The following is an 11,118-nucleotide window of genomic DNA, read 5'->3' on the forward strand; positions in this document are numbered from 1 at the left end:
GGGGGGGTAGTGGTCTAAGAACCGGGGGGAGGGAGCTTACTGAGGCGCCAACAGTGAGGCTGGCATTGGGATTGAGTTTATGGGTCACAGCTGCGGCGAGTATTCCTTCCTGGTTGATTTTGACTTTGAGAGAGGTGAGTTTGGTCTTGGTGTCTAGTAGCCAGCCGCCTCCGAGACAGAGTTCGGTTTTGTCAGTGGCGGGTGTGTATGTGTAACGGGCAGCCATCTCGGAATGGTTCGTTTGTTGCGATGCGACGGCGACGGAGAGTTTGCCAAGAGCGTGGTCGCGGAAGGGTGCGGCGGCGAGGCAGCCTGTTACGGTGTGTCCTTTGGTGGGGAATGCGTAGGCGAGTGCAGCGCCGGAGAAGACAGGTGGAGCTGTAGCGGATCCGCTCACATCGACGCCTGCTGCAACCGATGAGTTGCCGAGAGGGTAGCGTGCGACGCACGCCACCGCCCACTTGCGAGCAACTGGTTCCACACTCGCGTGCACTTGCCACGGGTCGCCACGGTACTTCAGATGCACATCCACTTTTTGCTCGCGACCTCCCGCGTGCGGCATTCCCAACAACGCCGCCGTACCTGCCTGTGCACTCGTTACACTAGACTGAACACTCAATCCCACTTCTGTGTTGTACGTCATCTGCAATCCACCACTACCATCAATCCCCATGAATCCAGTCACGTTCACACGACCCAAGTCCACTCCCGTCGAAGAAGCACAACTCAAACGACCATCCTCAGCCATATTGGCCACGTGCTTCAACATCTACACAAACAACCCGTCGGAACACACGAGATGACCATGAAGAGTGAGTGACTCACGGAGTGAGTGACTCACGCGTGAGTGAGTGAGTGACTCACGCGTGAGCCACAGTTTCCTGTGACGCCCGCTGCCTGCACGCACGAGTGTCAACCTACCGGGTTTTCCAGCTTGTGGCGCAGGTCCACCGCCCAGGGCTTGTCGTGGACGTACTGCTTATCCAGAATCTCGTCAATTGGCTTCGACAGCTCCTTAAAACTAACCATTTTCCGTAGACTTGAGGGAGTTGTAACCAGAACACTAAGTGCCAACGCGCCCCTGTATCCAAGGTGCGAATTTTAAAAAAATGTATCGCGCACTCAGCAGGCAAACCGCTGCGCGCGTGGTCAAGTTCGGGATCTTCATGCGCACCAACGCCTGGCTGGCGCCGATCCTGATGACGTACAAGTACCTAGTATGACCACACGTGTGTCCGAACACGAGCTTTCGAACACGAACGTTCGAACGGGAGCCTGATCGGACCCGCGCCGCAATCTCCGTGCCGCAATCTCTGTTCTCCTTAGAGGTGCCTACAAGACAAGGAAACCGGTGCTCGATCGAAAACTATTTTTATTTCATGACAGCCACGCCTGCAACCCTCACTAAGTTGCCTGGCAACAACCTGTGCGCGGACTGTCATGCACCCAACCCAAGATGGGCGTCGATCAACCTAGGTACTGAACACTTCACCGCCTAGCACTCCACTCCTCGAGACGTACTAATGTTACTGCTCCTAGGCATACTCATTTGTATAGAGTGCAGTGGGATCCATCGGGCGCTAGGCACACATATATCCCAGGTCCGTTCGATCGCACTTGATCAGTGGACCGTGAGCCAGGTGGAGACGTGTCAGCGCATCGGGAATCAACAAGCCAACTCGTTCTGGGAGGCTCAGTTACCCGCAACGTTTAAACGACCGTCAAATCAAAACCGGAGAGACATGGAGCAGTTCATCAAAGCCAAATACGTAGACCGGAAGTGGACTCCCGAGCGCGCCGGCCCTGCAGACTCACGGACTACCACGGGCGTGAGTGGCAGCGCTGTCACCCTCAGTGGTCACCAACCCAACGCTGCGCGCCAAAATTCGCCAGTGCACCAATGTGCGACTCACAGTGCGCACCAAAGTTCGTCCTTGTGGGCCGGAGCGTCGAGTGCGGGTTCGCGGGGGCCGTCGCGCTCGAGTCCGAGCGGGCAGACGGAAGACCTGTTCACCGCGACCCAGAACCCGTTCCAAAACCCGTGCTCGGTCCATCGCCCGAACTGGTCGGCGCGGCAGGGCATGGCGGAGCAACTGGCTGAGGTCCTGGACTCTCAACCAGCCGCAGCCGCAGGTGTTACCGGTAGTTATGACGCAGCAATGGGCATTGCTGCGGGCAAGAGCGCGGCGGCCGGTAAAGACAATGGAGCAATGATGGAAGACTTGTGGGCAGCCGGCAGCTCGAATCCTCCTCCGGCTGTTGGCGCTAGTCTGGACGTGGTCCAGACGGGGTTGGATTATATACAAAAAGGAGTTTCACAGCCCCCTCCAAATCTGGACATTTTAACGCAGGCCCTAAACGAAAGAATTTAGTGTGGCTGTGCTACCGCGTGATCGTGCCTCGGCGCAGCCTTCCCCGGCACGACCTTGCGCTAACACGGCCCCGGTGCACAACGCGATCACATTTCCGCGTCAACGCAGCCTGCCCCGACGCAGCGCCACCGACGCAGCAAGTCCGACACGTGGCAGTGTCCAAGGGCTTTCTGTCCGGGCGTGTGTGCACCGCTCGGGTTCGACTCCCAGTGGGTGCGTTTTGTGGTTAGAGGGTAACGAGCTGTATTTTGCCGTCGGCCGTGACTGCTTTGGCGAGGTAGGCGGGTTTGTGGACGAGGAATCGCGTGTTGAGTTCGTGAATGCACTTGCGGACGAGGTCGGTCGCCTGTTCGAGGGTCATGTCCGGTTGGTATTCGCGGTCGAGTAGGCCGTATATGAAGTGGCTGCCATAACCGTGTGCGGCCCGATCGCTGGCCACGAGCGTGCCGAGGTAGTCGAGCAGGTACAGCTCCGGCTCTCTCGAGACGGGGTTGATGCCGCCTACGAGGGCGTCGACTTGGTACGGTGCCTTGCGCAACGCCAGCGCCAACTCCGTTCGAGCGTAGTTCGCCGTCGCCTTCGGACTCAGCGAACGCCCCTGCGACATGAGACGACGCAAATGCACATTCTTCTGGATGTAGTCCATAAAGTTCTGCCGGTCAGCGTCTGGACCCGCGCAAGCCATCAACTTGTTCCCATCCAACTCGCACACCTTATCTTGCGTGTCCTACCAAACTGTGAGTACTACCGACTGCACTGCCGACCGCAACACGGTAGCTAACTGCCCACTCGGATTAATGGTGGATTCGGTGTCGTGTGTGTGTGCCGTGCGCTCGGAGTACGTGTGCGCGGCATTCGTGTGCGCGGGATTCGTGTGCGCGGGAGTCGTGTGCGTGCAGGCTTGACGTGTGCGCGTACGACTAAACGAATGATGGAGTAGGCACTGCTTTTATCGGCTGCACACAGAACGAAGTCCTTTCCCTTGATGCCGATGACTGTGTCCATGAGTTAATTAATAAATTATCCCCAACTCTTTTCTGTCGGGTCAGGTAGGACGTTGTTGGGATCAAGACGACGTGTTCAACCGCAAGCGACGCGTCGGCCGGGAGAAAGTTTCCTGTGGTATCCGGGTGAAAGTCGTGGCCCCGGCAGGACGCAGTGTGTCTACGTGTCTGTCTATTTGTAGCTTCTCTGTGTCCCAAAAGGTTTGTGCATGCTGTTCGCGCTCCTCAATTCTGCCCAACGGCGCAAAAGGCCTCAGCCCACCCTCCATCGCGTCATAGAATTATCACCGCCATTGCACAGCGTCCTACACGACCGATGTAGGCTCTGGCTATCCAGAGTCCCTCGCGGGGTGGTTACTAAACCGGCCCATGCAGCTGATACAGCAGTTTGTAGTGGGCATGCTAGCTAATGTTGGTCGAGATAGGAGTGCTTGGAGAGACCACGGTTTCCGTCTCGGGTTTGTTGACTTGGAGTGAGTTGTTATGAATCACCCTTGCTGATTGTGAGGCGGATGTTGTCGTGCTCGAGTGCTCTTCTATCTACTGCATGCCTGGTGCCCGGTGTCTCGTTGGACTACTCCCGTGCCATCCTACTCCTCGTTCGTCGACCCAGGCCCTTGCCCCGTAAGATTCTTACTTGCTCGTGCTGCGAGGCTTCTTCATGCCGCAGGTGGTACTTCGCCTCTACTCTTGATCTGCGACTCTACAGCACGGCCTCTCGATCTCGTTACACAGAACCGTGATGTCTTGGACGTCCTCAACCGTTACTACGCCCAACCGTCTAGTTCGTGCATACCCGGGCCAAGTGTCTGGGCTGCCCACACTGGTAGAGCCTGTATTTCGATCTTGAGATCCAATGGCTTGGCCCGACCCATTCGCCGCACTGTTCGCATTGGGTCAAACGTACTATGGGGTCCATCAGCTGGCGGTGCGTGCCGTAACGGTTCTTCCACCGCCCTAGCAGTCGGCCCCTTAACTGGTGCCCTACTTCGCTTTACTGGATGAAGACCAATCTTCACCCATTGTAGGCCTTCTTCAGTCGGCCCTTCAGGATGCGGCCAACTGCCAGCACCTGCCATCCTCTTCTGCAGTGCGTCGGTGCCATCCTCCAGAGCAGCTGTCGCCAAGTAATTTGTCAACGCGCTAAAGTCCATTGCTGCTCTACTGCTGCCTTTACTTGCTTCTTGCCTTTACTGACGTCGGTAGAGCAAGAACACAGCGACCAATATAAATAAGAGAAAGAAAGGGTTTAAGACGATGTCAGTGATTTAAGGGTATGACGCCCAGGGTCGGAGAGTAAAGAGAGGGAGGGGTCCGGAGAATAGGCAGTGTGAGCCAGTCGGAAGGCCAGATGTGCTCTTGCTAGTAGGTAGTAGTAGTAGTTTCTGTCGAAGGTCGCTGTCGCTGAAGGCGGAGTGAGAGCTCGTAGAGACATTCTTCTTCGAGGGCAGCTTCGGAATGGGCTTCGAGGGCCCGTAGGTTGCTTCCAAGTACTGAGGCGCGATGAGCCACCTCGATGTCGTTGGGCCTCGTCTCAAAAAACGACCATCTGTCACGTGCGAATGCTTTCCATCATTGCTCGTCTGGGGTGGTCCACCACGAGCTGTCAACAGGGTTGGCAGCCATCGTGTGCGTCACCGAGTAGTTTGCCGGGTTGAAATTCCTGTTAACGGGTGGGTGGTGGTCATGCCAATCAACCCGATGGCGGGTACGTTCAGTGTTCGCGCAATCCGGTAGCGGAGCTGGCGTTCAGTCTCGTTGGGCGAGAAGCAGCTAACGGAGCCGCCGGTCTCACTGGGGGGTCGCCGTTTGGCTGTACGCAGAAGAAGGTAAGAACCGGGTACCCACGGGCTGACTGTTGCGCCGGTTTTGGTTATTCTGACTCTTCTTCTCTGGTACTGGACGTAACCCCAGGAAGGGCAGATAATTAAGGTGCCGCCCAGGGACCGGGTCGCCCAGGTTTGCATGGTTGGCATCGGGGCTAGTTAGGATGGGGCTGGGATCCCTGCTCGCGGGGCACCACGACCACCGCGGAACACGCTTGCTCGCCCGGCACACTCAAATCAATTACCCACGGCTCACAGTCGCTCATGCCCGGACGGCTGCCGTCCGGGTTGACAACAATTTCAGGTTTACCTCACTCGATCCTATGCACGAGATTGTCCTCATCCAAAAAAAACCTCAGTTGGTTAAAAGGGTGAGACCAAACGCATTCTGACTCCGTCCAAAATTTCGTTCGAAGATGAGTCGTCCAGGGACATAACGACCTCAAAAGTAATTGCTATACATGCCCCCGACACAACTCGTTCCCGCGACTGATAATGTAAGGACAACTGCCAGACATCGTAGCTGTCGACAGCGATGCCGAACACAAGGTCAACGACAATAACGCTACCCCGCCCGTTCACCATGGACGAATCAGCGGCAACAAATCGCCCACCACTGAAACGGTAGACCCCGTTCGCTTACTCAGGGTATGGTCAATACGACTCGGGAGCCATGCTCTTCGGGATAAGCGGTCGGGATAAGCGGTCGGGATAAGCGGTCCCCCGTGAAGCCAAAACGTGCACAATGGTTTTTTTACATGCTTTGGTCCCCCCCTCCACATGCTTCGGTCCAGCGCCGTGAGTTGACCCCGATGGTTAGTTGATCCAAGAGTCGTAAGTTGATCCGGAAGCGAGGTGATCATGTCAGTCGCCACTTGCAAGTGGGATGACAATGTCAGTGGGGTGATCATGCAAGTCGAGAGCAAGGTGTTCGGGTAGATCCGAGTACAGAGGTGAGATCCATGTACTGGTGTTCGGGTACAGACCACCCCCTTTGCATACCAAGCGTTTCGGTCACCCCCTCCTTCTTTTGCACGACCGTCTCACTTGCGTGGGTGGCAAAGACAATAGGTAGCGTCGCGATTTTAACTGTCGTGATATACGTCGCCACTCGTCAGTTAGCACTTCATTCTTCCGTGAACCACCGGCCAGTCTTGGGTCATCAACGCGTGCTTACAGCAACCGATTCCAGTGTCCGGGCCGGCGTAGTTCTTCAGCCAGCCGCAGGCCACTGTAGTGTATACTGCTGGCCCTTTCCCCTCGACCAACCCGGGGCCTGTCAGACGCCACAATTCGCTCCCCGGGGGGACCACAGAGACTTGGTCGAAGCTGGTGTCTCGTCCCAGAAATTCGGCGGGCCGCGCGGCTGGCCAAACACAACCACTTCCACCTGTGACATGAGACCCATGGGGTCTGCCGCCTCGGGGTCTGCCATAAGGGGCACACACACAGTGTATGGTATGTACATTACGACATGAAATCGTTTGCACACACGGTCAGTACTAAATCATTAGCTTACCTCCCATAATAATGGGTCGCACTCAGTCGAAATGCGTCTTTTTCCAGAGCCTGGGCTGAGGCAACTCGACCCCAGACAATATCAGATAATAGTCTCTTGTCAAAAACTGTGTGTGCCCGGCACATTGTGTGTATCCGGCACATTGTGTGTATCCGACACATTGTGTGTGCCGGGCAGTCCGGGACACGGTGGTCGTGTGAGTTGATCGACTAGAGCCGTTTGCGCGACTGGAAATCTTTACAGGTGATATCGCACTGGATGAGGGAGTGATTGTCGCCAGCTAAATCACCGCCGGTGAGGTTACCGTCAGTCTCATTGATAGCGCGTTGAAGTAGATGGAACGGGCGTATGGCGAAGTCAGCGAAGTTAATGTGGCTTTGTGTTTTATTGTGTTCGATGACGCACGTGGCGGTAGCGAAGCCGCAGTTACAGGTACGCGTTTTTTTCCCGAAACTTTCGTCTTGGCATTGGTTCGGTTTGCACGATAGCATACACTTAGGATTTGGCGTGAAATTGAGCAAATTATCGTGCTCCTTAAATCTCAGGTCTTCATCATTGTAGAACGCGGAACCCGGTGGAAATTGACGTACCACATTACGGCGGAAAAGATCTAATCGTTCCTTCTCACTGGTACACACATGTTCACAATCGTCCCATTTTGTGAGACGTTTCAAACCATCCATAATCTCATCTGCATTTTGTTTTAAGTACATCCCATAGTCGTAACACTGGATCATCGGTCCTGGGAACCATGTCTCGTTTTTCGGAAGAGAATTGTCCGTACACCTCAAAACCCCCCACTCCTTGCAGGGCATCTTCGAGGTCTGGTTCTTCCACATCTCGGTACACTTCATCTCGTCTGCCACCCGCAGTAAGGCTAACTCCGACGCCTCCACTGGTAGCTTCTTCGTGTTGCTGCCAAAAGTCAGACCTGTTAAATTAATCGACCCGCCCATGCTTTGAATCGCCGTCTTTACGATTTCGCTATTTCTCGTCTCGTTCCCGGCGATTACTCCGATCGTCTCGTTGCCGGTGATTACTCCGGATGTCTCGTTCCTGGTAATTACTCCGGACGTATCACCACGTCTATTCACTATCTCCCAGCCAACATACATTAAGATCACAGTGGCTGTTAACGACAGCCCCGTCGCCCAAGCGCACGCTTTTTCGGAACACCATCTTCTACGGATGACGGGATCTCGACTCACGACCGCGTCCTGCACTGGCTCTTTGGGACAGACCGAGGCTCGAACCACCGGCTGCCAGCTCTCGGGCAGGCTCGGTAACAACTCGGGCAGGTCTTCTTCGGTAGGCGCACGACTCAACACTACAGTCGGCTTGCGAACTTCCAATTCTGCGGCAATCAAGTTAGCTCGGGTCCTACCGAACACCGCCACGCACAATTCATCCATCACTTGCGGGTTCATCTCACGCGCGTGCGTTTCTTCAATATACCTTTCAATGGCGCTCAGAATAACTGACTCCACATACTTCACGGACGGCTTCTTGCTTGACCGGATAATCCTCAGCCCACTGGCATCACGAACCACATCAAAAGGCGCAGCACCTTCAAATCGGGCTTCCCCAGCGTGGGCGGTTCTACCGGACGACGAATATTGAATTGAGACAGGACCGAGTGAAAGTAAGTCAGAGCAAGAGTCTTCTAGGCCATCGTCGGTTAACTGCCCGTCAGGTCGGTCCAATTTCCATAACTCATTGCAAGGGACTAACACTACACCGCATAACGGGTTTTCTCCGGGCACCCCGATTTCGACTATCCGAGCAGTGCAGTCATCTATCACCGACATGGTCCCTTCCGGGGTTAGCAGGGATGCCAGCATCCCTGATTCCACGTGTCGTGCTGTAGCCGCCACTGTCTTCATTACAATCAAGTTCGTCCCGCGGAAACAAAAAAGCAAACGGCCTAGGCGTTTTGCATCAATACCCACCGGCAGTATGTTCGACACCGTGGTCAACAAGCTCGGTCAACAAGCTCGGTCAACAAACTCGACACACACCGGGATACCCTGCCTGGCGCTCAGAAGGATTCCTCAGCACGTGAGCTAACACTGCAGTAGCTCGTAGGTCCCGTCTCCACCTCGGGAGGTGCGTTGGAGGATGTCGTAGAGGAGGACTTGCATGTTGAATGATGCAGGACAGAAGGCGCAGCGGCAGTGGCGGGCAATATGTGTTCACCTCCGGTTCAATGCAAGCACGAGTGCATTAGGGTGGGAGTATGAGATTCTGTAACTCGACCAGGCCGTGTACTCGACCACGGCTTTGTCTTCCGGGATGATCCTCTATTTCTTCCAAATACTCCGCCGGCATCGTAATGCCCACGGTCCTGCCACGAACGATTTGCGAGAGACGTTGCAGTCGTCAACTTACCCGTAAACGGGGACCCACAGTGGGGACCCGCAAGTCGACATTTTTGTCACCAAATCCTCACAGCATACTAAGTCAGAAGAAATACAAGACCCGCCAGCACACCGCACAATGGAAGCCACACAACGCGTCGACCTCCATGTCCGTTGGAAGAGGTCGTAGTGGAGGACTTGGAAGTCGGCGAGGTGTGTTCGCCCGCTTTGGTAGGTAGTGTTGCGGGTCAGATCGGTCGAACGTGAGCCGAGTCGACCAACATCGGGTCTACCCTACCCCCACCATTTGGACCCTTTCGGAACCCGCGTGGTGTTCCAGGCCCGCCATGTCCCGTAGCCGGGCTTTTGGGCGGGCTGCGGCTCGAACCACCGACTGCCAGCCCTTCGGCGAGTGCGGCAAAAGATCGGGCAGCTCTTCTTCGATCAGTGCGCGAGTGGGCAGGACGACGGGTTTGTCGCCAGCGGCGTGTGTCGACACGCGAGCTTAACTCGCGCGAGCAGCAGGCCTGGGAGGATAAGCTATCGAAGTGCCGCCTCCCGCCATTCACCGCCATCACAGAAGAAGAATTTGAGCAGTGGGCGGACGACGTGGCGACGGCGGTCGGCGAGCAGTGCCACTACATCCTCGACGAAACGCTGGTGGCTAGACTGTGGGCCTGGATGCCAGCCACCGTCAGAGCGCGTTTGAATGGGTGTAGGAGAGGCCCCGGGGTGGCGGTAGAGAGCCGGTGCTTCAGGTCCTGCGTCTACCCGGCGCCGGAAGAGGTGCCAACCCTCCACGATTTGCTGCCGACACGGCTGCACCGCCTGACGAGGCTGCAGGTCCGTTACGGCACAAGGACCACGATTCCGGGGATGTTGTTGCGACAGTCCATTCTGAGCGCGGCGGCAGACAACAGGTGGGCGAAAGAGTTCCACTTCGAGTGCAGGAGGGGCGATGGGACAGTGATAGAGGTCCTCCATAAGCTCGCACCGCTGTCGGAGAGAGCGAGACCGGTCTTCGCTGCGATGAAGTGGCCCGCAAGAGAGCAAGAGTCAGATTCGGACACGTCGGGTGACGGGGCGCGCTTCAACAAGTGTGGTAGCTGTGACATGAGGAGCCATGAGAAAGACTGCCCCCACGGCAATGACAGGTGCGCTAAGTGCGGCCGGAAAGGGCACTGGGCAAGGATGTGCCCCAGGCACTACCTCACAGACGAGGACTCAGGACTGAAGGCGTTCGTGGAGGTCGGAGAAGGCAAAGCGGTGCTGAATGTCCGTGGAGCTAGAACCAGGACCGACTACCTGAAGGCGGTGCAAAAGTTCGTAAGCAAGGAACTGAGCGCCGACAAGAAAAAGAAGGGCCAGCCGGCGCCAGGAGAGGACGTCGGCATGCCAGTGGCCGCGGTCGAGAAGGTAGTGACGAATGACGGTCCAGGGGGCGCGAAACGTCGGAATGAGCCGACAGAGGACACGACGCTGGAGCCACGAGTCGCGGGAACCGTGACCGGAGGGTCGGGTAATGGCCGAAGTTTTCTGTAAGGGCCCTCGTGAAGGGGGCCGAGATTGAGTTCCAGCAGGATACGGGCACAGAGGTAAGCCTGCTGAGGAGAGAGGATTGCGGTCGCGCTGGCGTAAGAGTGTCGCAGCGCCGACAGCAAGTAAGCACAGTGCTGGGTTCAGGGTCACTGCCCGTGACGGACCCGGTACCGGTAACCGTGCACGGCGAAACGGACGATGTAGAGTTCGCGGTGCATGACCAACCGTGGGTCCCGAACCTCCTTGGGAGGGTAGAATTGGAGCGGTTTGGTTTGATTGAGAGAAGGTCCGGGAAGGCGTTGGTCCTGGCGGCGCAGAGAGGCGCAGTTGATGAGATACGGCTTGCGGAGAAGTACAAAAAGCAGCCACCAGTGTTAGAGGAGCAGTCGGAGGATCCCTTCGAGAGGCAGCGGCAGGTATTCGTGGAGGGCACGGGACAGCTGGACCAGAGACTGAGGGACGAGCTGTGGAATCTGTTGGTCGCATACAGACGTATGGGAG

The 11,118-nt window shown here is 56.4% G+C and overlaps 4 protein-coding genes across 4 annotated transcripts; 1 reads left to right on the plus strand and 3 right to left on the minus strand.

Moving 5' to 3' along the window:
- Positions 1–40: 40 nt before the first annotated feature.
- Positions 41–769, minus strand: GNI_166620 (eukaryotic porin; the record flags this gene model as incomplete). The annotated part of the gene is made up of 1 exon (XM_011134903.1): positions 41–769. A coding segment is annotated over one exon (729 nt), but the record flags the coding sequence as incomplete, so codon positions are not given.
- Positions 770–1,379: 610 nt separating this feature from the next.
- GNI_166630 (putative ARF GTPase activator) lies at positions 1,380–2,372 on the plus strand (the record flags this gene model as incomplete). The annotated part of the gene is made up of 2 exons (XM_011134904.1): positions 1,380–1,476; positions 1,540–2,372. The coding sequence occupies 2 exons, from the start codon at positions 1,380–1,382 to the stop codon at positions 2,370–2,372; spliced, it is 930 nt and encodes a 309-aa protein (XP_011133206.1).
- Positions 2,373–2,598: 226 nt separating this feature from the next.
- On the minus strand, positions 2,599–3,377 carry GNI_166640 (proteasome subunit beta type; the record flags this gene model as incomplete). Its single annotated transcript, XM_011134905.1, has 2 exons — positions 2,599–3,099; positions 3,291–3,377. 2 exons carry the CDS (start codon positions 3,375–3,377, stop codon positions 2,599–2,601), a joined length of 588 nt encoding a protein of 195 aa, XP_011133207.1.
- Positions 3,378–6,930: 3,553 nt separating this feature from the next.
- On the minus strand, positions 6,931–8,529 carry GNI_166650 (hypothetical protein; the record flags this gene model as incomplete). Its single annotated transcript, XM_011134906.1, has 1 exon — positions 6,931–8,529. The coding sequence occupies one exon, from the start codon at positions 8,527–8,529 to the stop codon at positions 6,931–6,933; it is 1,599 nt and encodes a 532-aa protein (XP_011133208.1).
- Positions 8,530–11,118: the final 2,589 nt, after the last annotated feature.

Source organism: Gregarina niphandrodes (genome assembly GCF_000223845.1).
Source record: "Gregarina niphandrodes unplaced genomic scaffold scaffold00054, whole genome shotgun sequence".
Taxonomy (NCBI): Eukaryota; Apicomplexa; class Conoidasida; order Eugregarinorida; family Gregarinidae; genus Gregarina; species Gregarina niphandrodes.